The sequence below is a fragment of the Callithrix jacchus genome, chromosome 9 (assembly GCF_049354715.1).
Source record: "Callithrix jacchus isolate 240 chromosome 9, calJac240_pri, whole genome shotgun sequence".
Taxonomy (NCBI): Eukaryota; Metazoa; Chordata; class Mammalia; order Primates; family Cebidae; genus Callithrix; species Callithrix jacchus.
In genome coordinates this window covers 48813530-48841497 of record NC_133510.1, presented here as the reverse complement: position 1 = coordinate 48841497, position 27968 = coordinate 48813530, and the positions used below count along the sequence as shown (strand labels likewise).

At 34.1% G+C, this 27968-nt stretch overlaps 1 protein-coding gene across 50 annotated transcripts in view; it reads right to left on the bottom strand.

Annotated features, from left to right (window-relative positions):
* Positions 1–27968, bottom strand: part of C2CD5 (C2 calcium dependent domain containing 5) — a 93480-nt gene that overhangs the window by 6484 nt on the left and 59028 nt on the right. For 15 of the 50 annotated variants that reach the window (XM_078336065.1, XM_035256080.3, XM_035256085.3 and 12 more), the window contains 13 exons: positions 26375–26566; positions 24229–24415; positions 19818–19982; positions 17394–17534; positions 15137–15200; positions 14689–14750; positions 14379–14477; positions 13823–13912; positions 13236–13323; positions 11998–12084; positions 2615–2665; positions 1623–1724; positions 116–306 (listed from right to left, as the gene is read on the bottom strand). In XM_078336065.1, the coding sequence (XP_078192191.1) occupies positions 116–306; positions 1623–1724; positions 2615–2665; positions 11998–12084; positions 13236–13323; positions 13823–13912; positions 14379–14477; positions 14689–14750; positions 15137–15200; positions 17394–17534; positions 19818–19982; positions 24229–24415; positions 26375–26566 (1519 nt within the window). The remainder of the gene's footprint in view (positions 1–115; positions 307–1622; positions 1725–2614; positions 2666–11997; positions 12085–13235; positions 13324–13822; positions 13913–14378; positions 14478–14688; positions 14751–15136; positions 15201–17393; positions 17535–19817; positions 19983–24228; positions 24416–26374; positions 26567–27968) is intronic. The other 35 variants (XM_078336067.1, XM_035256088.3, XM_035256091.3 and 32 more) reach the window with 6 other exon arrangements.

Sequence of the window (27968 nt, the reverse complement as noted above, 5' to 3'; positions counted from 1 at the left end):
ATTTGTAAATTATTTTTGGCAAAAAATAACAATTTGAACCTTGTTTGGTTTTGTTACTAAATCTTCAATCAGAGTAAATTTTAAAAAAAAAATGAAATAACTTCTATAAAATTACCTCCCGAAGTGAAGTAGTCTCTCGAATAAAAAACATGTTAATTATCCCAAGATACTTAGTTATTTTTGCTCCAGGAATGAAAGAAAGAGGTGTCATCTTAACAACCCCAACTGTGGAATTTGCACAAGGTGGAGCAGAACGATTCCGGAAATTTCCATCACCCACTGGACTTGCTTTTTCAACTGTCACAGCTAAAATTGGAGAAAGAGGAGAAAACATTTAGAAGAGACACTGGTAACACAATTATTCCCTGAGGTTTCCAAATAAGTGATGACAACATTCAGCTGTCTGTGAGGCTAAGCCATGTCATGGAAGAAAAGAAATTATCATGCACTGCATGCAATTAAAAAAGAGAGACAGAAAACATGAGAGGAAATGCTGGAATGGAATTCTTTTGGAAGAAAAATGGCATTCCTGCAAAAGAAAATGTTGATGCAGTATAGCTACACACACAATGATTGGTTATAAAGTGAAGAAAAAGAAAAAGTGGCAGAGCATTAAAATTATCTGCTGTAGGAACAAATTATTACAAGGAGAGTGTGAAAGTTGTTATATTTCCCAGTGCAATTTTTCCATCTTTTTCAGATGACTTCATCATTGTCAACTTGTAGATAAACCTTATATTTACTAATTTTAAGGTATTTGTTTTCCAAACCTTTTCAATAAATCAACTCATAATTTTAAAAGCTTAACATAATGACCTTTGCTAGCTAAAAGCTGTTTATAAAATAAAAAAAAAAGCTACCACTTGTTAAATAACTGCCATTAAGCCAGACATATATATATATAATCCTTACAACAACCCAGCAACATAGGTTATCATCATCCCCATTTCATGCATGAGGAAATGGAAGGTTAGAGAAGTTACTTAACTTGCCCAAGGTCTCATAGCTACTAACGTAGCACTTCTAGGATTGAGAACCAGATCTGTCTGGGTTTCACATCCTATATTCTTTCCTCTGAAATATAGTTTTTCCCCTTTCAGTGTATGGTAAGCTCTTTCACTCAAATATACTGACCTCAAATTTACCAAAATACATGGGATATAGATAGCATATAGGCAATGATTCTGATCCTAGCAGTAAGGTAAGAAGTAACTACTTTCTCTCCAGAAATTCTTTATTCGTTTAGCCCTCTGCATATCGCACTTAATAAACCAACAGATGCCACATATTAAATAGTACCTTGGGTCCTGGAAGCATGTCTCTTCAATAAGAGAGTTGGTAATTTCCTTCCAACTATAATCACATAATATCTATTTACATACTTTTAATAATACCTGCATAAAAAGGAAAATTTTAAAAACACAATTCTATAGGTAAAATTAATAAATCTAAAGGCCTCTCAATAACTTTGTCTAAATGACCATTAGAGTCTGCAGCTTTCACACTCTAATACATGATGGATTGGCAATGTTATTACTGGGTAGTAAGGTCTAGCTTTCACCACTGGGAAATCAGGGATATGTTTCTCAGATTATCATAATGTGGTAGAAACATCCGCCTACTTGTCTTAATTGATCCACGCCTTATGGTCTGAGCTTTCAGTTTAATGAGCTCTATCCAGCTGCTGCATCTGTCTGCAAAGGAACTGTAATCAACTGACGTTGCTGAAAACACAGACAGAAAACAAAAGAAAAAACAAAGAAAAAAATATGGATGATGTCTCTTACTCGTCTTAACACTCCTTTCGATGATGTAATTTAACTGTAACTCAGAAAAAGAATGGTCCTTTTCAAGTCAGGTAAGAGAGATAGTAAAGAGTCAAGCTTTAGACACTGATTTGTCCAAAACCAAGTTCTTAGTTAGCAGGCTGGGCATTTTTGGTGATGAAGTCTCTTACAGAGAGCCTGAGTGGGGTCTATCACAAATATCTATGAAAGGACCAGATCTTGTGCTTTAACTGATGTTATTTCCCATTCTTTTCAATTTACATTATTTCCGTTGTTTCTATTTTAGAACTTTATAAACAAAACTTTGTGAATCATTCCTTTCCTTAGTTTTACCCTAATTTTTTTAAAAAAGTGAATGAAAGTTGAAGAATACATTTTAAAAAGTCACTAGCCCATTTATCTGTTATTAAACTATCTTCTTTCTACCATCAGTAACAGGAAAACCAAAGGGTTATTTTTGTTAATGTTTTGCTTCCATGTGTGATTTTGGGCAACAAAGCCTCTGATAACATGGGGTTGGGGGAGGTGTGAGCCTCACAAGTTCCCCTTTTTAAAAGAATAACTTTTAGTACTGCTAAACTGGAAAAAAAATTTTAAGGAGCTAAAATTTTATGCTTAGAAACTTGGAAACCATTAACATACTAAAATTTTAAATATTAGTTTAATTGATGTTTTTTAAAAGAACATATTCTATCTACAAAAAAAAGCCAGATTTTGGCATCTATTCCACATTGTCCAGTGCATCTCTTTGATGTCTATAATTTTATGCACCACCAAACTAGAATTTTACACCTTTGGTGACTATTTGCTTAATTAGACAAACTCACCTCTCTGTGCAGCTGGTATACCTGAGTTAGAACTTGCACTCTCCAGGTGTTCTAATAAGACAATATGAACAACATTAGCTCAGATGCTAAGCACAAGCCAGTACCTCTTCTTTGTTATTTGTTAATATCTTCTATAAGCCAGAAGAATGGAAGGAAATCTTTATGGCTTCATTGCAAAAGCAAACCAAATAGAAGTATTTAGGTTTAAAATGCAGTTTCTATTGATACATGAAAACTAGCTCAGTTCATAAATACCATGCCAAAGAAGGCTACTTGCTTACTATAACACAAAAAGAGTTTCAGAAACTTTATAATCACAAGAAAATATAAACACAGTAACAAATGTGAGTATGATGAAAGCAGAATGTGAGGCTGGGTAGAGAAAAGTGTTAATGTGTTGGGAAGAATACCTGAAATGGAACATGGAAGGGAAATGTTTGCTGTGGGGAAGAGCCTACAATATTAAAAATTACAGACAAGATAATGATTATGCTTAACAGATCAGCACAAGCTGCTCCCTAGTCTTAACTCTCCTCACCACCAACTTCATTTGAGGACTTCAGTATCAACAGCTCCCTCTGGTGGTCTCAAGACTTTGTGAAACTAAGAGTGGTCACAGAGGTAACTAGGAATCCCAAGCCAGCATCACTTCCTTTCCAGTAACCTCATGACAGCAGCATCCAGAATTTTCCCTGATACTTTTTGTTACAGGTATTTACGTACTGTACAAATTTAAATAGCACTATAAAAAAGCTTCACAATCTATTTTAATGCTCATATCCTATCCACATTAGAATATTATAATTTTTGTTTCAAGGAATTTTACAATGAAAATAATAGTGTTGCCAATTTAGAAATAACTCATGAAAACCACTGAGAATCATTTGGGTTGGTCAGTTTAAATATATGTATGTATTTACTTAGTGTGTATATTTTTAGTCTCTGTTCTCATCTCTGATAGAGTGGAAAAAACAAGGCACACAATGATATGTAAAATACTTTTTTAAAAAAATGATGAATAGAGTATCTTTGAAAGACAGATGGTAAACTGTTCAAAGTAACTGCCTCTTGGGGAAGGAAATGGAGAAGGGAGCTTTATTCTGGACTATGTGATTTTTGTAGTATTTGAATTTTTCACTATATACGTTTATTACTTTTATCCCCTAAAATTTGTACGGGGTGAAGAGGGGAAAAAAGAGAGGGAAAATGTTTATTCTCTGCCCTCAAATATAAATGCATCTGAATAAAAATCTGAAAAACCAAAGTGTTTAAGAAGAATATTTTGATTTCACTTAGGGAGAACAGGTTCATCTTTTAACGTGCTTGCTATCTTAATATTTCTCCCAGAAAAAAAGGCTGAAGAGGTCCAAGGCCAGCTGGTCCCAGCGGCAGATAGACATTAGCACCTTGGACTGGTGTGAATACCTCAAATGTCTGATGACCTCAGACTCCCAGACCCTCTGCTCCTCCTGATCACAGTTTGGTTTCCCAGGTGATAGGCTTTTCAAAAGAGAAGGTACTGAAGATATATGCAGTCTGGCTCACTGACAAACCGGGAGTTCTGGTTTAAAAGAAATAAAACAACATGCAGTCTCTAGGCTAATACTAAATTTAAAACATCAGATTTCACTATTCAAGGGTAGAAATCTCCTCAAAAGTCTTTCAGGCTTTGTTGAGTTGTGCTCAGTTGTGTGCCATTTGTAGATCTATACAAAAGAGTTTGAAACAAATGCTTCTTATATTAGATTCCCCTTCTAGCAGAGTCTCAAGCCACACAACAGTCCACTTATAATGTGGTTTCCCATCTAATTAATGTAAGAAGATTATTTTGCATTTTTTTAGAAGTCACTACTTAGTGATAACCTCACAAGCCCCAAATAAACAACCCTAGCGAAGCGAAACAGGACTATGGTTTTATTATTCCCCTAGTGTACTCTAGCAATATTTAACAAGCCCTATGTCTAGTGGTGTGGGAGGGAAACTAACTCAGGTTAAAAGCAATTCAGTGGAAATGAGCATATTGACAAAAAGGATTATTCCTCCCTCAGACATTCTCCAGTACATCTAAAGTCTGAGACTTTTCCATTCTTCTGAACAACTCGTCATAACAAATGACAAATGTATTTGTTAGCTGCTGCTATTATTTGAATGTACATCCCCTCTAAAACTCGTTGAAATTTAATTGCCATTGTAACAGTATTAAGAAGTAGGACATTCCGGCCAGGGGCAGTGGCTTGCGCCTGTAATCCAAGCACTTTGGGAAACCTAAGTGGGCAGGTCGGTTGAGCTCAGGAGCTCAAGACCAGCCTGGGCAACATGATGAAACCCCATCACTGCAAAAAAATACAAAAATTAACCAGGCATGGGGGTGCTGGTGGTCCCAGCTACTAAAGAGGCTGAGGTGGGAGGATCACTTGAGCCCAGGAGGTGAAGACTACAGTGAACCAAGATCACAGCACTACACTCCAGCCTGGGGGACAGAGTAAAACCCTGTCTCAAAAAAAAAAAAAAAAAGAAAAAGAGGGGAAAAAAAAAAAGGCCAGTTACGGTGGCTCGTGCCTGTAATCCCAGTACTTTGGGAGGCCAAGGCAGGCAAATCACTTGAGGTCAGGAGTTCAAGACCAGCCTGGCCAATATGGTGAAACCCCATCTCTACGAAAAATACAAAAACAATTAGGCATGGGGGCAGGTGCCTGTAATCCCAGCTACTAGGGAGGCTGAAGCAGGAGAATGGCTTGAACCTGGGAGGTGGAGGTTGCAGTGAGGAGATCACGCCACTGCACTTCAGCCTTGGCAACAGAGGGAGACTGTCTCAGAAAAAAAAAGGTAGGACATTTAAGGCCTGATTAGGACAGGTCTCCACCCTCATGGATGGGATTGATGTCATTATAAAAGCAGGGATTTGACATACTTTTCTTCTCTTTTTGCCCTTCTGCCCTGTTATAACACAGCAAGAAGGCCCTGGCCAGATGCTGGTACATTAATATGGGACTTCCAACCTCCAGAACTGACAGCTGATAAATGTCTTTTCTTTATAAACTGCACAGTTTCAAGTGTTTTGTCACAGTAGTACCAAAGAAACTAAGACAACTACAGTAATAAACTTCTACACTGATCAGTACATCTTTTGACTATTCACTTTATATCATTAGGATTTACAGATCATCTTTACTCTAGATAATTAAAGAATATTTGAGAAAATCTTATCTGTCTTCTAAATATTACTAAAACTAAAAAAAAATCCTACAAATTTGGAAACGATTCTCTGGCAGATTAAAATATATGCAATTGGAAATCATTATAATTTATGTTTTATTTTCCTATTAAAACATTCTCAGTTTTATTATGATCAAAACTGGGTTTTATGTTTCTTCAGGAATTTCCATCAATCAATAATGCATTGATTGGTTATGCCCTGTAACTACAAAATCTAACTTAATGACTGAGGTAGACAAATGATATCTCTAAACATTCAGTATAAACCTGATCTATGATGATTCTCAAATATTAATGAATTGATGAGGAAATTGCCATATTACACTTGTAAATTACTAAGGCACAAAGAAAGACAGAACTAGCTTCAATTTGGACAGTTTACAAAGGAAAAATTCAACTGTGATACCTACGTTAGATAACAAAGACAATTAACTTTCTTATTTGGGTCATTTAAGTTTCTAATTAAAGGTATACAACATCTTAAACCACTTATCTTTCTGCTTCAGTCCCCTTCTTAGATTTTCCTGCTTCCATTTCCAAGTATGCAATCCTCTCACTCCTATCTTTTTATAGCTTCTCTTCCAAATAATCTGTTTTCTGTCAGTAACTGAATTCAATTTTCTTTCCTTTTTACTCCCTCTTCTAACTGTGGATTTCACTGTCCTCAAGCTGCCTTGAAGAAGCTACAGAGATAAAAATTCTTTATTCCTACTTCTCCATCAATGCTCTTGACTTCTTCCTTCCTTCCCATTTCTTGGATGAGTTTTTCACACATTTTCCTCTAATTAGTTTCTATTTTTTTGCATTCTCTTCCGCCAAGCATCTCTTTCCTTTTAAAACTAGTCATTTATTATTTGGCTATCCAATAACATGAAGAATTTTAGCAGTTTTTTATTGTTGCTGCCACTTGGTCATAGTGAAAAAATATACTTTTAAAAAAAAATAGAAACAACAGTGGTGCAATGGACTATTAATATATAAAAATGCTTTTAATTAGCATAAGGAATTATATATAGTGATAAGAATTCAAACCATTAATTGGCACAAAAAGTAAAAGCTAACTTCTGTATTTTTTACAAATGTACAGTTTTTTTTTTTTAACAAATGTACACTTCTAATTGCTAGCTTAAAATAGTATTAGCAAGACATTACATTGAAACAGTTAAGCTATAATCTAGAAGTGAGACTATCTCTAAAAAAAAAAAAAAACCTCTAATTTGGTTTAACAAAAGAAAAAGTAACTCTTTGAGCCTACAATAAAAAACTTCTAATGTAGACACCTAATTTTGAAGTACAGTGTATTGTGGCTATAAGCCAACTTGTTTTCTTTTATATCATATTTCTGATTTTAACCTCCGCTTGCCACAGCAGTCAGCAGCTAATATAATAAATAGAATATTCCTGCCAGCCTATAGCTTATGCCACTGAACTGGAGGAAAGTACTCTAGTAAAGCAAGACAAGAAACAAGGTGGGTATTAAAAAAAAAAGTCTTCTATACAGTTTTACTCAACAATATTTAAAACTAAAATTGACCTAATTAAACCTTTTTAAAGCTTTAAAGGATCAGTGTTTTAATAAAAATTATTATCCTACCTTAGCTAATTTTTTTAAGAATTTAAAATATATTTAAAATGGTATATGATTTATACACACTTGTCTAATCTAAATTCTTAAGCCCTACAATACAGCAACCAATAGCTCAAGATATAAACCTTTAAATATTTCTCTAAAGTAATATGCTTTTTATAAAAACTACATGCATAAAATTCTTGAGATAAACTGAAGTCTATGAAAAAAATCTTGCTGATTTTTTTTACTCTTCTCCCAGATTACCTCCACCGACTCCCCCTCCATTTTGCTCTTTCTTTTCTATATACATAGAAATATATATATACACATTATTTTAAAGCCTATTAAAAATAATTTCAGAGAAAAACAGGTTTGGATATCAATAAGGAGAAAAAAACATAAAAATTGTATTAAAATTTGCTATAGCTATTGTTTTTCTCATAATACACTCTTGTATAAACATAAGTAATTCATGTTGATACCGTATCATCTATCCTTTAATAAATTATTTAAGCTCAGCACTAGTTAGTTAATATATCAAATCAGAAAAATCAAGATAACCAGCAAGGTAACACCAAATCAACCATAAATTTGAGACACACATCAAACTACTTTGTTACTTTTAAAAACAAAACCAAATATAATAAATGATGGAAGGAAAATATTGAACATGGATGGACAATTCAGACCCAGGCTTACCCTACACAGTGAATTAAGATACACATTACTGAAGCAACATTTCTTTACATGACATCCACCCATTTTCAATTACACAAAAAGATAATGAAAGGTTTATCTACAAGTAAAAAGATGGAAGTATTAATAAACATACTATGCTTGGCTCTTAAAACTACTCCCCCAGTCAATATAAAAGGCAATAAAAAATTTTAACAATCATCCTATTTGTGATTAAAAATATGAAATATAAACTGGAATTCAGTTACTGAAAGTAAAAAAAAAAACTATCGCCTTATCTAACTTAACAAAATGATTTAAAAACTATACTTTTGTTTATCAGTATTAGTAGTTGACTTTTAAGCCTCTTGTGGTTGCATATTTTTAAAATCAGACAAGTCTTTTGAGCATTTATCCCTAACACTCTACCTTCCTCTCTTCCTATTTCCACTAAATTGCTTTAATTTTTCAAAACATTGCCTTCTGTCACATTCGATTCAGGCCTTTTCAAAACCTATCTTACCCTCAAATTTTCCAAAATATTTTGAGATAACTTTAAAAACTGTGTTTAGCCCATGTCCTCCTGAAAAGACTTGAGGAAGCACAAGACAATAAATAAGCATGCAACATAAACCACAATTTACAAACTACTGAAATATTTACAGAAAGGTACAGATATACTTTTAAGTGTTTACTGATGATCTTACAATGCAATATTCAAGGAAAAGCACATAGGTTTTACAGTTAAGCACTTAGTATAGAAAGTTTTACATATATTCATATTGGATGTGATGGTCTGATGAAGATGATGATGACAACGAAGGGTGGTATGATCTGAATCAGTGGTTTTCAAACTTTTTGAGACCTCTTTCTTCAAGTGAAATTATATACAGAAGTTGGATATGTGAAAACACATGGAATCGGCCAGGTGTGGTGGCTCACCCCTGTAATCCCAGCACTTTGGGACGTCAAGACAGACAGATCACAAGGTCAGGAGATTGAGACCATCCTGGCCAACATAGTGAAACCCCATCACTACTAAAATACAAAACATTAGCTGGGCGTGGTGGCACCTGCCTGTAGTCCTAGCTACTTGGGAGGCTGAGGCAGGGGAATCACTTGAACCCGGGAGGCGGAGGTTGCAGTGAGCCAAGATTGTGCCACTGCACTCCAGCCTGGTGACAGAGCAAGACTCCATCTAAAAAAACACATGGAATCAAAGCTGCTCTATTTCAAAAAAGTAGGGGATCCAGGGACTTACCCTTTCACTCCTGTTCTTCTTTGTTCCCTTTCACCCTGCCTCCTGGAAGCCTATGAGATACCTCTGACATGGTATCTCATAGGTTTGGAGGAGCAGAATTTAAAATTAAAATTATTGATTTAACTGGTTAAAAGTTATTTGAAATAATTTTTTATTTTATTTTTTTTGAGACAGGGTCACTCTGTCACCCATGCTGGAGTGCAATGGCATGATAAGAGCTCACTGCAGCCTCAACCTTCCCAGGCTCAGGTGATTCTACCACCCCAGCTTCCTGAGTAGCTGGGACCACAGGCACACCACCATGTCTGGATAATTTTTCTATTTTTTGTAGAGAAGAAACTCCTAGGTTCAAGCAATCCATCTGCTTCAGCCTCCCAAAGTGCTGGGGCTACAAGTAGGAGCCACTGTGCCCAGGTGAACACACTTAAATACACAAGCTCGGTGTGACCTTGGGGACTAATTTAGCTTTTGATTTACTTTTTGAAAATGTAAATATGTTAATAATTGAAGATCCATAAACTACAGAAACCCAAGGAATTTTAGAGATTAGAGAGAATCTTAATCTTTTCACATTTTACACCTGAGGAACTGAGGCTCAAAAAGGTTACACAATTGGCCCTTCAAGTTCTCACACCTAATCAGTAGCAGAACTGAGAAAAGAATCCAGGTTAGTTGCTTTTCACCCTACCTCATGGTCCCTCTCTATTCTCTCTAAAATGAGTTGCAAATATTTTAAGTACTGTTCAAATAGGACTTACTCTACTCAAATTCTTAATTTTCTTGTTTTTTAGTCCACAAAGTATCATTTTGCACACCATATACTAACATTTGCATAAGCACCAGTTTTAATTCCTTTTAAAGCTACTGCAGACGTGAAAAGTTGTCCTTACAGACAAGGCAAACTTAAGAGTTTAAATCCGATCTTCTGCAGAATTTGGTGGGTATTAACAACAGAGCAAAACAGAGCTAATAGGGACCCCAGGTCCACAAATATCTATTCCTACAGATTAGCAATCAATCAAACCTTTGTTGATTAGGTTTTAGGGGCTTTTTTGGGGGCCCCTATTGCAAAATAAGGATAAATGAAATTATACCTAGAAGTGATTTGGAACTAACCCTGAATAAATACAAGTTTCAGTATAAAGTAGATGTTAGATGTTAAAGGAAAAAACAAAATTGCTGTATAGTGAGTCCAAGTAAGACTTTTTTCTTCTTTTGAAGAGAGGGTCTCTCCCTATCGCCCAGGCTGAAGTACAGTGGCACAATCATAGCTCATTGCAACCTTAACCTCCTGGGATCAAGCAATCTCCCACCTCAGTCTCCCAAGTTGCTGGGATCCAGGTGCACACCACCACATACTAACATTTGCATGCTAATTATTTATTTTTTTGTAGAGTAGGGGTCTCTCTATATTGCCCAGGATGGTCTTAAGCTCCTAGATTCAAGCGATCTTCTAGCCTCAGCCTCTCAAAGTGCTGGGATTACAGATTTGAGCCAATAGGCCTGGCCTAAGGAAGACTCTTGACAGTTCTGCTTTCTGTCTGGAAGCTGTATTTAATTCATAAATCTGAACTCACATTACCTTTGAATTTGATTTTTCCTCTCTATTCTTTCAAGGACATTGAGATATGCTACAATTCTCTATAAAGTTCTAAATCAGAATTTTAGGTGATGACAAAAAGGAAAAAGGACCAAAGTTACCATATTACAATCTGGAAACAGCTTATTTTTCATCTTCAAAATATGAGACAAGATATGTTTATCTATATAAACAGATCTTATACTGATTTAATAAAGATTCTATTGACATATATGCAAAGTGAATATAAAACTATTCTGTATTATACATAACTTGATATCAAATAACAAGTCGGAATAATAAAATAATATCAATTATAAGACATAAAATTTAGAATAGCTGATCTCCAATAACTGTATCATTTCTCAAATTTCATGAAAAACATAATACATAATGCTACAAAATAAAAAATAGTAATTTAAATATTTTTGTAATAAAAATTATACTAAAATCAGATGAGAAATGAAAAACAATACCTCTCACTTTTCTCCAAAGATTATGCAGATCAAAATATTTATTGCTATTAAATTAAGGAGCTATCAATGTGCACTGGAAAAAAAATGGCAGTGTCTCATATAAGTACATAACAATGTTCTTCAATTATCACCACAGCAAAGACAGGAAGCTCATCCCTTTCTCACTTGTATTACTCCTACTCAAAACCTCTTCACATATCTTCTGGAAAAAAAAAAAGCATTCTGCTATCCATGAAAATCGAAAAATTTTTGTGAAGGTTTGTTGCTAGAAAACAACTTACCAAATATAATATAAATATCAAGTGTTTTATGTGTGAATGGTTACTTGGAAAATCCAAGTCTTTGAAAATAAAGCTTTAATACATTAAGGTATGAAAATGGAATATCATAAGAAAAATTCCCTTAATAACTTAAAATGAAATTACTTGACAAATTAAAATAAGAGGTACATTAATTTCTCCCCTTTATGAATATGAAGAAACAGATAATGAGGGAATGAAAGATACATTTTCACCTCAAGGTCAGTAAGATTGCCTATAATGAAGAATGAAGTGAAAGGAACTAGAAACTAGGATTTGTGTTTGCTTTTTCCCTTACTTAACCAACCTTTAGCTGGTGGTAAAGGATGTGAAGAAAGTGAATCTGAACACAGTTCCAGTGGAAATTGTAAAAGTTCTTCATTATCTGTAGAGGCTAGAAAGACAAAAAAAAATAAGTTATTTAGTAATGATCTATTATTAATTTTTAAAATTAAGAATATGTGACAACATACATATACATATTCTCAGCTGCATTTCCCCACCCCAATTTATTATGGTTATTTTCTTGTTGATTTCTCCTATGGAAACCTTCCAACTACATGATGCTGTGAGTGGTGCATCTTCCCTGGTATGACTCTCATGAGACTGTAAGAGATTAATACCGGCAAATCACTTAGGACAGTGCTTTACCAATAATAAATGCTAGATCATAATTAATATCCTACACTTTGTCCATGACTAGTTTTTGTAATACTTAAACCAGTTACATGACTTCTTTGATAAATATCTGAACACATAATCATTTAATATATCTACCTGACATTAACTCACTGCTCATCTTATCAACGCCAAACATGTAGAATGCAATCAACTTTAAAAAGTTTAGGACTAGTCATGGAATATCACAGAAAACATTACCTTAATAACTTATAATGAAATTACATGAGAAATTAAAATAAGAGGAACATTAATTTCTCTCCTTCAGGAATATTAAGAAATGTATAATGAGGGAATGAAGGATAAATTTTCACCTCAAGGTTAGTAAGATTGCCTATATTTCATTTAGCCAGTATGTCATTTAAACTATATAAGAAAGTATGGTATCCCCCACTTATATGTTTTTCAGAACACATAGTTTCCAATAATCTGAATTTCTTCATAATTTATTAAGAACAGTACTTCCTAAATTTTACTGGATTAAGGCCACCTTTGTGAATCTGTTGAACACTATGGAACTTGTCTTGAGAACAATACATAGGCACACAATTTTGCCTTGAAGACCTTGCTAGAGATCTTAATGTAGAAACCCCTATATTACTGCAGAATTAATATGCTGTAACTTAAGTCTAAATAACCAGCAGCATTCCCTATGTAAAACCAGTCAAATATCACCTAGTTGTGTGTGAAAAAAATTGTCAGCCATATGCTTATCCACACAGTTATCTCAATAAAGATCAACAGAAAAAGCAGCAAATATTCTCCAAGAAACAAGACATTTATTGACTTCACTTGTCCTCTATATTTTATCACTGAACCGTAACACAGACAAACACAAACTGAACCTCCTATCCATTAAAGGTTTACCTCTTTGCAATGATTTTTCAACATGTGTTTTGGTGGTTTGTAAAGCCTGATTTTTGTCAAAAGTTATTGCAACTGCTGTGACTGTAACCTAGAATCACAGAAACAATATGGTTAGCACAATAATCACTGCCAAAACTAAGTTTCTTACATATTTTTTTCAGTACCATGCAACGACCTATACCAAATACCTTTTCTGGTTAAAATCCTCAACCAGAATTAAATATAAATTCAGATACACAAATTACAACTATGCCGAACAGGTATACCTAAATCTAAGTATTCCAGAAAGAACTCAAGAACCTTCTCTTAAAAAATGGGAACTGGTGAAATCCCACATATTGAGTACAGGTCCTACTGTATATGTGCTAGAGCATACGTGTGCTTACCCCCTCGGATAACTAAAATACAGAAAAAAGAAACATACATGGCCTAATGCATACTAACATATTTTTTAGTATTGTGAGGTAAACTAGTATATGCTTAAGTTATTTAATTATGGCAAAATTATAATAATTAAACAGATAATAAAAATAATAAAACAGATCAGATAAAGACTATTCTCTAATAATGGACTAAATCTTAATTACCTGAATTAATTCATCTTCAGGCAGAGATACTGTAAAATTTACATGGCAAAGGCAGCAGGGGATCATAGACCGTAGTTTAAAATACAGGCTCTACACAATAGAAAATATTAGTAATGTCACTTTTTTATTTAAAAATTTATAAAACTGGTTTTCTTAATGTACATAATATTACAGCAAATGGAGAGTTAAAAATTAAAACAAAACAGGTCCACTTTTGTGTATTCTTACGTTAAGAATATATATTTTAATATTTAAGTAGACAATAAGATTTAATCATTTGCCAATAAGTTATAAAAAATACGTTTTTAAAAATTTACACATATACACTAGATTTTTATGAAATTAAAAGCTATTAACTTAAATTATACTTCTTTTATAGTATGATATAGTAAGGGGGAGAGGACAATTTTAGTATCTCATCTGATGACAGAGGTTAAGATAAGTAGGTAGGAATGATTCAGCCCACAACTGTGTAAGATACTACAAATAATACAGAAAATAGACACTTAAAATGTCATTAGATGTTTAAAATAAAATTTAGTCAGAAGGTTCCTACCTTGAGCAAATTTTCACAGAGATCATTAAAGTTCTTATTGAGAGCTTGATTAGTCAAGTTGAGGCTGCTTAATCTGATTACTCTTACTGAAGTGAACATCTAAATGTGGGTGACATAACATGTCATTTTATTATTTTTAACTAAATATTTGAAAAGTTGATAAATTGCCAAATAATTAACAATTTAACTAATGCAGTAGAATAAGGATGATATTTTAATTGCAATAAAGAGGTCAAAAAGAAAACAGATGGATGGAACTTACTAAAATAGCTTACATGTTATTTGCTTAAAATTAAGAAAAAAGGTTTACCTGTATTTCAGATGTCCAATTATTTATACCAGGCATAATTTCTGTATTACAACTATAAAAACCTGTCAAAATAAATTGTAATCAAAATATATGATAATATTTCATTGGTTTTTCTGTTAAATGACATTTTTCCATTATTACATGAAATTCTAACTATAAAATTCTTCTTTTTTTTTCTTCTAAAACTAGACCTGCAGGAGACTTTAAATCATCCTAACAAATTATCATAGGGATTCTTTTGCATGTACAAATATAAAAGGACTAAAAATCACTTCCGCCATAGTTCTAACATAAATATTTTTAACATATGTTTTCTATCTTGGGGTAGCAACTACATGACAAGCTATGATAAGTCCTTCCTTTAAAGTAAAACTAGTACTGTAACAAATATGAGCTAAAACATTTATATGTAAAGCTAGTTTCATCTCAAAGGTAATATTTTGTTCACCTGAAGGAGGAGGAACATCAGTAAGTAGAGAATGGACATCTTCCATGGCATCTGTATCATCGATCTTAAAATAAAGAGATTAAAACTATTATATAAGTAGTAAATGCACAATCATTTCACATTTTTGAAAAAAATGTTAGCTGGGTGCATCTAGCACTATGGGAGGCCAAAGCATGAGGATCACGAGATCAAGAGATCAAGACCATCCTGGCCAACATGGTGAAACCTTATCTCTACTAAAAATACAAAAATTAGTTTGGCCTAATGGCAGGCACCTGTAGTCTCAGCTACTCGGGAGGCTGAGGCAGAAGACTCGCTTGAACCTAGGCGGCGGAGGTTGCAGTGAACTGAGCTCCAGCCTGGCAACACAGCGAGACTCCGTCTCAAAGAAAAACAAAACAAAACAAAATGTTTATTTATTAGAGTCAAGAAAAAGTAGACTCATTTTTACCTAAGTAAAAATGTATAACAAGAAAAAATTCTAATACCAGTAAATTCCTCCACAGTAATAACCAAATACTTCTAAGTGAAATATTTTACATACAAAGTACACTAAGTTAAAAAAAAAAAACTAGCTGTTTCTCAAGCCTTTATAAGAATGTTTCTAAAAACCTACAAAGACATCATAGGCAATCATTCCAATTTGTTTAAATTAATAAAGTGTAATCAAATCCTTTGACTAAATACAGAATTGCTTTATAATGGAATTAGATAAATTTAAAGGCATATCTAATAATAGGTCTAAATTCTATTTTTCTAATAAAATGAATAGGTCTAAATTCTATTTTTCTTATCGTATTTCACTGTGAATAATAAATAGGGAAAATATCCAGCTGGACATGTACTGATATGCATCTGCACCTCAGTTTCTAAGTCCTAACCTGCAACCTTGCTAAGCTTCTTCTCGCATCACCCTCAGGACTTCAAGAACCACTTTCACCTCTACTTCATATGGCTACCCACAGTCACAGCCACACCTCAACCCATTATTCCCCAAAACGCTCCACACCCAGGATCTCGAGCATTCTCTAACTACAGTCCTGTCTCTCTGTCCTCTCTTATTGAATCTTCCACTAGCCCTTGTCCATGTTTCAAACACTTTGTTCTCAGGTGCCTCTCTACTTAGCCACGATCCCAAGATCAGAAATATCAATAATGCCCTAGGATCAAACTTCAGGTAGTGTTTGACATCATCTGGAAAGTTTGTTAAACAGATTCCTGGGCTCCACCCTGAAATTCTCATTTACTAGGTCTGAGGTAGGGGAGCAAGAATTTGTATTTCTTACAAGCTCCCAGGTAGAGCTGACTGACGCCACAAGTAGTCACATCACACTTTGAATAGCATTGCTCTAAAAGTACCCTGGAACTTGTACCCTCCTTGACCTGACACATTTTCCATTCTCAGGCTATAGAGAAATGTGGGGAAAAAATTAGGGGACAAAAAAAAACCATATAAGTTTTGTACAAATTGACACTCTCACCTTGATTAGGCTCTGTGTGTCTCTCATAGTCCCTTGATACAGCCACTGGCACTGTCCCTGACTCTTTAAACCTCCAATCGCATCCCAATACAATGCCACCACCAGCTTCCTGCTACACTGAGATCAAAGCATCTATTTTTTTCTTTCTCAACTTACATCTTACTCATTTATTTTTCCCTTAAATATGAAAAAGAAATATCTATCTCTTTGGAAACTAACCATTCTACAGGAGAGTGCAGAGGAAGCAGGTATGTGAGGAAGGAGTTTTCATAAACTTTTCACGTGACATTTACTCTCAGGGGAAGTTACTAAGGTGTTCTTAGTATCTTTTTATGAAGATGGATCAATTATATCTTTTGAATTTGGTAAGAAAATACTATACTCAGAATTCATAGTGATTATATGCAAAAATGTTACAATTATAGTAGCATAACATACAAAGGTAATAATTACAATAAGTTAAAGAATGACATTTTAATTTCTTATTTAAATTCATTCAAGTTTACAGAAATAACTTCAAAGTTTTAATACTATTTTACCATTATGTCAATCCATACAGTAATTTTTTCAGAACCATGTGCATTATTTTATCAGTCACCTGGTATTGAACAAACATGTTACCAAGTTCTGTTATTTTCAAGTTTGTTGTAATTTATATAATAATCTTTAAATATTTATAACAGTTGTAATAATAAAGTATATTAATTTAGCATGAATGAAAAAATGTGTATGTTAGCTTCCAAAACCCTTAAGAAATTAGTCCAATACAACATTACCTCCAAAACAAAAGCATCTTTTTTCCCATGTGAAAGGTCTAATTCTGTAACTTCATCTGAGCTTTCTGATTGAGATCTTAGAAGTCTTGAGCGTTGCCTAGGTTCTGGTATGGGTGATCCTATAATCTCTTCAGATATCTCCTAAAAGAAATATAATTGCTTTATATGAGATTGTCTTTTCCAGTTTAAATTTTACATCTTTATATTAATAGACACCTACTTGTGGAGAAAAAGCCTGTAAAACATACTCAGTGAAGTCTGTACTTAAGTATAACCTTTATAACTAAACTTTTATAGAGGATATGGCAGCTTTATTGATACATAAATCAGAAAAATACATATAACTGTCACAGACACAACAAGGTAAAACTGACATCTAGTGTACATATAGGACAATACAATGTGCATGGAATTGGCAGGCCTTACAGCTCAGAAATTTGGTACTCCTGGCTGTGCATATTTTCTATTCAGTATTATGAAAGTCCTAATACACCATAAAAATTTAAAGATATATGTTCCTAGAAAGAATTCTAATCTTTTACATCTTTTCTTATCCACTGGTAATTTTTCAAAGCTCCACTTGGCAAAATGTGGAATATGATAAATGTATGAGCATGAATACATATATACATATACTATGCATGTATTTGCTATTCAATTTATTAAGCTAAATAAACTTTGGTAGTTATAATAATGATCTTTTTAAGGTCAGTGTACGGTGCAATACTGTATGCCTCAATGAGCTTTTTGCTGTTACCCAGCCAAATATCACTAGAGGTTCTAAGTATCTGTTGGCCACAAAGAATGCTCGAAGAATATGAATATGTGAATACAAAAGCAAAAGTCATAGACTACTGCTGATGAAACAGAGTTGTCTTTTTAATAATTAAGGAAATTGTTCATAAAAGTTTTTCAAAAACATATCTTTTTAAATGTTTATTGCTAGTACATACCTTCAATAAAAGTCTACCACAGCACAATTTCATAATGTCATGATCTACAGACCACTTTCACATCCATTTATCTTATTTGTACTCCAAATTAATCTGCCCTCTATAAAGTTGATAAGTTACACATTATAATGACTACAAAATGGAAGAGAGTTTAAATTCAGAAGTAAATTAGTAGTCTGCCTAGATTTGAAAACGAGAAAGTGTAGAGCCATTCTAGGTCAGTCTTTTGACACACAGTGCAACGTTATTCACCCTAGATACCATATTACCTTTTATAATTTTACAGTAGTTTAAATTCTGTTATGCCTTTGTTCACAATGCCACAGACCTAATAAATGTAACTGTCTGGTATTTAATATGTTCTAAATTCATAATGAAATTTCATCACTAGTATTGTTATTCTAAGAGATGTACATCTTATTTTGATATTTTAATAGTGTAAAATATTTATATTTTACACTACTTTTTCACACTAAATCTTTAAAATCCAGTGTATAATTTATACTTACTACACATCTCAATTCAGACTAGTCACAACTGCTCAAAAATCACATGTGGCCAGTGGCTACCACAGGGAATAATGGACAGTGCAATTCTAGGTCATAAACTTAAAATTCCTCCCAAATTAACAACTATGCTAGAATAATATGATGAAAACTATCCATGAGATGCCACAATCCAGAAACACTGTTCCAGAAGACCAGTCAAAATTAGATAAGACATTTAAAGTAATAAAAACAATAATAATAATGTTACTCAAATACTTTCCTTTTATGAAAATATTTCATTATCAGAGACTCATAAAAACAAATAGTTACATTCTAACTGCAACACGTTTTTCTTTCAATTCAGACTATTGCCATAAGGCATCCACAGAGGAGGAAGCACTCTAATACTTATTGCAAAGTTGGTAAAAAGACTGATTAAAGAAAATGACTGGGAGGAGAATTGTAAAAAAAGAAACTGTAACTGAAAAACTGTATTCTTTCACATTTTCACTACAGTAAGAATCTCTTTTTACTAACAAAGAACATTTTAAACCATTTATTTCATCATTCAACAAATACTTATTAAGTGACTACTACCAAGAGGAAGTTTTCTAGGCATCAGAAATAAAGCCTTCACGGAGTATCATTCTACTGGTATTGACAGGAAATAAACCAACGACACACACACACACACACACACACACACACACACACACAAATATGAGCTATAGAAAACAACAAAAGAGGGAAAGGTGATAGGAAGAGCCAAAAATGAAGTCATAATTTTTAAATAGGATGTGGTTAGAGTACGCTTACCCGAAAAGGAGACAGTTGAGCAAAGACATAAAAGAGAGGTGAAAGAATGAGTAACAAAGAGAGCTAATCTAAACAGTGAAAAAAAATACTGTCCTAAATAAGATAACCTAAAAATATACTAATAAACAATAACTGATGTATTCACAATATAGGTTTGTTTTACTTACTGGAGGACTGATTTCATATAACTCTTTATTTTTAGCAATTGTATCATTTATCTTCTTCTGCATATGAGAAATGTGCTGTTCATAAGAGCCATCATTAGGAGTCTTCCCAGCAATCTGAATACCACCAGGAGTTGGTAAAGCTGCTAAATATACACCTGTGGCAGACTTGTAAAAATAATAGGGAAATAATCAGAAAAAATAACTATAGGATAGCTGTCCTTAAGTTTTCATATTTAAGAATGTGGTCAACAGCTGGGCACAATGGCTCACATCTGCAATCCCAGTACTGTGGGAGGTCAAGGCAGGCAGATCAGTTAAGGTTAGGAGTTCGAGACCAGCCTGGCCAACATGGTAAAACCCCGTCTCTACTAAAATTACAAAAATTAGCTGGGCGTGATGGTGTATACCTGTAATCCTACTACTTAGGAGGCTGAGGCAGGAGAATCACTTTAACCCAGGAGGCAGAAGTTGCAGTGAGCCAAGATCATGCCACTGCACTGTAGCCCGGGCAATAGAGCGAGACGCTGTCTCAAAAAAAAGAAAAAAACAAAAACAAGAATGTGGTCTTTGTCCATTAGGAAAAATATAATCAGCATCAGTTTACATATAAGTCATATCTGGAAAGGCACACAAAAGCAACTGGTTAACAAGGGCTGGTTTCTTTTGGGGAAAACCCTGGGTAGGTGGGAGACAGTTATGAAATGGATATTTACTTTTCACAGCATACCCAATTATATTTTTTATGATTCTACCTCACAATTTTTTTTTTTTTTTTTTTTGAGACAGAGTTTCATTCTGTCGCCCAGGCTGGAGTGCATGGTGTGATCTCAGCTTACTGCAACCTCCACCTCCCAAGTTAAAGTAGTTCTTCTGCCTCAGTCTTCTGAGTAGCTAAAATTACAGGTGCCCACCACCACACTAAACCAACTTTTCTATTTTAGTAGAAATGGGTTTTCACCATGTCAGCCAGACTGGTATCAAACTCCTGACGTCAAGTGATCTGCCTACCTTAGCGTCACAAAGTGCTGGGATTACAGGCACTGGGTCTGGACCTACCTCATAATTTCCAAAAATACAATTAGAATTTAAAATAGCAAAAAAAATTAAAGGTTGCTAAAAAATAAATTGTTCGTGAATGAGCAGACACAATACCTTTAAAGGTGACAAAAGTAAAGAGGAAAGTTTTGCAAAGCAAGAAACTGAAATTCACAAAGGACAGGGATCTTAAGCCAAGTCAATAAATGTGGACAAATGATTTGAACAGTGTTTCTCACTCCAAAACCCAAACACATTTCACTATATTGCCCTACCTTCCTAATTAGCCGAAAATTTTTTTTGCTTAATACAGATTTATTTTAAATATCACTGAATTAAATTACTGTTAATATCTGACTCTGAAACAGTACTATAATATCACTAGTACTGGGAAACTACCATGGAAAATACAAAACAAGGTAACATTTATATACATATACTTATGTGCACTTATGTGTAAATATGCTAATATAAGCAAAGCAAAAACAGTAGTATAAACATCAAATGGTTAACATCAAAGGGGTGGAATGGGAAAGAGAAAAGACAATTCTTTTAACTCTAGATATCTGTGTATTTTTTAATTGTTTGAAGTGTTATTTTTTTTAATTAATCATTGCCAATTTTATAAACATCAATCCTAAAAAGGGATTGACGAAGAAGTCTGCATAGCAGATGAAATTGTTCCTCAAATATGCTTGCTCCTGGTTTGTGCATTAGTATTCACCACTGCATAGATGACCCAATCTCTAATACTCAACCAGCGAACCTCCACTTCTCCATGCCATACGAAGCCTTAGTCCAACATCTCTAATGCGGTTTTAGCTCCATTCATAAATGAGGCAACAGCCCTGAATGGCTTAGAACACAGACTCTGGAATCAGATAAGCCTGGATTTGAAATCCAGTTCTAACACATATCACCACATCACTTTGCAGTCTCAACCTATCACAGCACACATTTTCTCCTCCTGTAAAGTGAAGATAATATCACAGTCCTTCCGTAATATCTTAGTGCCAGACACCTACTCAGCATTCATCTGAGATTACCTAACACAGAAGATAGTCTTGAGACCTTAGGATTTAGGTGCACAAACTATAACAAAGCACAAAGATGAAATGTCAAACAGTGGTAATTAACAGCACTAGTGATCAAGAAGGAAAATATTAGTATGAATCAGGAAAGCAACATTTGAGGCAAGTCTTGAATTGTATCAGTGTCATAAACTAGTTTCCTGGAGCTCAACTATCAAACATGTTTGGTATAGCCAGCAGAATGTTTTTTAAACCCCTCAATTTGAATCCAGCTCTTGACATGCATAGGCACCCATTAATCATTAGTCTTGCATCAAGCACAAATTATACATTTATGTTATGTCCTCACTAAGTATGCAAATTTTCTCCTCCTGTAAAGTGAAGATAATATCACAGTCCTTCTGTAATATCTTAGTGCCAGACACCTAGTCAGCATTCATCTGAGATTACCTAACACAGAAGATAGTCTTGAGACCTTAGGATTTAGGTGCACAAACTATAACAAAGCACAAAGATGAAATGTCAAACAGTGGTAATTAACAGCACTAATTCTTATGTTAACTGAATTAACATAAGAACTTTTCCCGAAGTTACTCTAAGTATAAAAGAGAATTTTTTTTTTTGAGACAGGATCTTGCTCTGTCACTCAGGCTGGAGCACAGTGGCATAGTCACAGCTCACAGCAGCCAGGCTCAGCGATTCTCCCACCTCAGCCTCCCAAGTCACTGGAACTACAGGCACATGTTGCCACACCCGGGTAATTTTTGTATTTTTAGTAGAGACAGGGTTTCGCCATGTTGCCCAAGCTGGTGGTCTCAGACTCCTGGGTTTGAGCAATCTGCCCATCTCAGCCTCTCAAAGTGCTGGGATTATAGGCACAAGTTACTGTGCCCAGACTAAGTATCAAATATTTTAATATGAACCAGGTTACTTAATTATTACAAATTTCTATTGTTAGAAAACTGTAATACCTAATCAGTTTATCATCATCACACAATTATCCTCTACATACAAAATTTTACATATGTGCTCTTACAGAAAGATGAAGTAGGAAACAAATGTGGATTTGACCTATAAATGTATACTGAGACAAAAAAGTCAAATTCTATAAATTTCTTAAAATTAAATGTCTATGCATGTCTCAAAAAGATGGCAAGAGAATACAAATTTGAAAACTTCCAGTAACACAAACAAAATGCTGGGTAGCAAAGTGACTAGAAAATGAGAGAATTTCCATAAATGTGGTTGATCAGATTCTACATGATCAATGTGCATTTTGCAGGCCCCTGGTTCTCTGAGTCCTACACTACTTATAGAAGCAGCACTGACTTTCCTCATTAACATCTTTCCAGTCAGAACTTACTTGCTAACAAGCCAAGGTAAATATTAAGCTGAGACACAACTTTCTCTTTTCTCATATTTCATCAGCACTTAAGAAACACACATTTTTTTTTTTTTGAGATAGGGTCTCACTCTGTCACCTCAGGTGGAGTGCATTAATATGATGCGGACTCACTGCAGCCTCAATCTCCCAGGACTCAAGTGATCCTACCACTTGAGCTTCCTGCCACTACACCTGGCTAACTTTTAGTATTTTTTTTATAGAGACAGCGGTCTCACTCAGGCTGGTCTAACGCCTGGGCTCAAGTGATGCTCCCATCTCAGCCACCCAAAGTGTTGGAATTATGGGTGTGAGCCAACACACCTGGCTAGAAACCCCTGTATTTTATTACACATTCTACCACTGGCCATAGGTGCACAATTTATGATAAAGCCTAATTGTCTATCCAATAGTGTCTCACATGTTTTGCTTTATCTTCTCCATCAAAACTAAAGATTATTTTAGCACATGGTCCACATCACGTGGGGGAGCACATGCTCTGCCCATCAAGGGACATTCAGCAATTTCTGAAGACATTTTTAGTTGTCACAACTGGGGAGATGCTACTAGCATACAGTGGGGAGTTGCCATGGATGCTGCTAAGCATCATACAACACACAAGACAGTTTCCTACAACAAAGAGGTATCCTGCCCTAGTACCAAGATGGAGGAACCCTGTTTTAGCAATATGTAAACAGTAATGAAGTCCAGAAAAACTGTGGCCAACTTATTAAGCAAGCTACACATGATAATTTTTAGAAATAGAATTATTAAAGTTAGATCACAGTCCCTTTAAAATATGTGAAAACCTATCACCATATTTTTTACTTCTTAAAGTCTACTCATCCCACAAAGGTCTTAATGTCAAATTCTTTATGTAAGTCTTTGAAAAGTCTCTTTGAATCACATAGAGTCTACTATAATTAAGAAAATCATAAAACAAAACCAAAACATCTAGACTTACCGCTAAGCCCATCAACATATTTTCACCCACTGTGATCTGAATTCTTAGTCCAAACAAAGCATTCATTCCTTTGAGTTTTAGTTTATTCATTAGCTGAGTATGCACTTCATATTCCATAAATGGCAAGAGATTACTGATAGCTGTAGCATTTGCTTCTGCCTGTGCTTTCTTTTTTAAGCGACATAACCTGCAAAGGAAAATAAGTCAGTGAACATATTCTTGGTATCATCTTTAAAAATCTCCAATTTTGAAAACTTTCTAAAGGTGTGCTGAATAAAACATTTACTTGCCTTCTCATGGACTTACTGAATTTTAGCAATAATCTTCTCTGCTTTTTGTCACTGTATAAACTTGTACTAAAAAGCATATTTCATAACGGGTACAAAAAAATAGAAAGAATGAATAAGACCTAGTATTTGATAGTACAACTGGGTGTCCACAGTCAATAATACTTTAATTGTACCAGTTAAAATAAGTAAAAATGTAAAACTGGATTGTTTCTAACACAAAGGATAAATGCTTGAGGGAATGGATACCCCATCTTCCATGATGTGATTATTATGCATTGCAGGCCTTTATCAAAGTATCTCATGTACCTCATAAATACCTACACCTACTGTTTACCCACAAGCATTAAATATTTTTAAAAATCATATTTCAATAAACAAAAAAAACTCCAAATCTCTAAAAATGAAATAATGACCAACCTCACTGGACAGTATCAATTAAAATCTTAGGTATTATAACTGCATGTGTTCAAAATAAATGCAAAGCAGAAGAAAAATGTTACTCATAAAAAAATACAAAAGTCACTTGAGCATCTACTTTGTACCTGATAGACTACATTCAAAGGGACAGTAATTAGACTAATAGATTATTTCTCAACAGTAGTAATGAAAACCAGAAGACAGTGGTAAAAGAGTATCTTTAATGTGCTGTAAAGAAACAGCTGCCAGCCCAAAATATTTTTTAAAGGCAAAAGTAAAATAAACACATTTTCAGACACACAAAAAAAGAGTTTACCACAGCAGACCCATCAAAAAAAAAAAAAAAAAACACTAAAGCACACACTTAAGGCAAAAGGAAAACAATCCAAAATGGAAGGTCTTAGATGCTAGAGGGAAAAAAATAAATGGATTAGAAATACACATTAGAAGAAAAATCAACAGAGTTTGTAATAAATTTGATGTGGGAGGTGGAGAAAGAAGATAGTGTCAACTTTGGCATGAAGAACTGGATAAAGCACCATTTATGAAAACAGAAGAGGCTAATAAATGGAGATTGTCTCCTGAGTTCAACGTGGAACAAGTATGAGATGCCTATGACATATCAAAATGGGGATATGAAGTAAACAGGTATATGAGTCTGAAGCTCAGAAGGAAGTTCTGGACTACAGTTAAAAATCTGGGAATCACAGACACATAGATAGCATATAGATCTATATGAGTTGATGAGTTCAACTAGGGAGAGAGCTTTGAGAAGAGGGTCTAAACTCATGGCTCTCAAGGATCAAAAAATGAGAAGTCAAGAAAGAGGCTGCAGATTATACATAAAGGTAGGAAAACATAGAAGGCATGGCATCATGAAGTCAAAGGAATTTCGAGGCGAAAATAACCAATGGTGTCACTATTGCTGAGATGTCAGAAGTAAGATGAGGACAGAAGTACCTGATAGATTTGTTAACCTAGCAGCTGTTGTCATGACAGCCCCAATTAGGATTTCCTACTCCGGTGCATTTTAAAATAAACTCTTACTAGCTAATTAAAGTAGTAAAAGAAACACTTCATGACACTATTCTTTAAAAGAAAGAAAGAGATTCAATTTCTAAAACGTGTTGCATATTTAATGTCATCAAAGCAGTCTATTCTTAGTCACCTACCTAGCCTGTAACAGGTTAATAATTTCCGTAATAATATATATTTGTATAAATGTTAAAAACTGCTTTTGTATACAAACTTATTTGAGTTTTACAGAGAGGGGTTTTTTTTTTTTTTTAATGCAATAAAACACAAAGCTCTAATAGAATTGCCCAGTTTGTTCAGGATCAAACAGGTAGGAAACAGCAGAGCTAGTACCTGAAAATAGGTTTATGGCTCCATATCTCATACTTTTTCAGGAACACCAAATAATGTTTTCACAAACATACCTTGCTTGAATAAGACAACCTTTTCCAATTACTGTTGCATCTGTTGGGAGGTCTATAGTTGTAAACAGAACATCAGGAACTTTTTGTTTCCTGCAGTTATAGCAATATGTGAGATGGGCTGGAAATGGCATATTCAGTTCATCGTATGGTATATGGCAAAATCCACAACGTGTAGGCAAATTTTCTTCAAGCCTATATAAATTAAGAAAAAAAATAAGACGTTTTTTTAAAAACGTATAAATTTTTTCAAAAATAATTATGTAACTGGTATTACATACACAGCACTTGTATACAAACTATCTAACTTCTACCACTGTAGGCTACAAGAGCACCACTATGACTGATAAGAATTAAAAACGACCATGAAATCAGAACCATACGTTTTTCCTGTGAGAGAAAAGACTTATCAATTGCAAAGTCATTTTGTGCCTGTTTATTTGCTTGATGACTTACCACCAGACAAACACCACTATTACCCCAAAGTTTTTTCTCTGGGATACAACATTTTTTAAAAAATGGTTAGATGATAATGCTGACATTTTACCACTGGTTGAAAAATATAACCACACAAAAAATAATCCCAAAGAAAAAAATATTTTGGTTACCAGAGGCTGGGAATAGTGGAGGGCTGAAGGAACAGTGGGGATGGCTAATGGGTACAAAAAAGGTAGAAAGAATGAATAAGACCTAGCATTTGATAGCACCACAGGGTGACTATAATCAACAGCTTAATTGTACATTTTAAAATTACTAAGAGTATAATTGGATTGTTTGTAACACAAAGAATAAATGCTTGAGAAGATGGATACCACATTCTGCATGATGTGATTATTATCCATTGCATGCTTATATCAAATCTTTCATATAACGCTATTAGGTACCCCAAAAAATTAAAAATTAAAAAAAATTTAATCAAACATATTTATTTTTTAATTTAATATAAAAAAGTATTAAAAAAGAAAAATGGTAAGTCAAAAATAGGCATACTCTAAGATTACTAATTTCCTATGTTAGTTTTAAATTTTTTGAAAAACCAAAACATCTATTTCATAAATGGCATACATACCATACATAAACCACAAATGAAACAATCATAACTTCCCCACCCATTGTAAAATGCTTGTTGTATTATGCTGTTTTTGAATTCATTCTAAAATGATAAAGCATTTTTTCATTGAGGACAATAAGGATGGAAACAAGAGAGAAGCTCCATGAGAAACTCCATACTTTCAAACAACTATATCTTCCAGAGCTCTGGAAAGATGTGAGTCTCAATACTCCCTAACTTAAAGTAACTTATTACAAGTTGAAACCTGGCAAACAGAAAAATTTAAAAGGGAAAGGAAAACTTATATATACCAGGAAGACAACAGACATTTTTTTTTTTGGATATACGGTCTCACTTTGTCACCAGTCTAGAGTGCAGTGGTGCAATCATAGCTCACTGCAGCATTCAACTCCTGGGCTCAGGTGATCCTCCTGCTTCAGCCTCCCAAGTAGGTGGGACTACAGGATTTTTAACCGAATCTTCATTACACTTTAAATCGTATTAAATTACTCCCAGATACCATTATTTTACTGTGAAAATGGCATT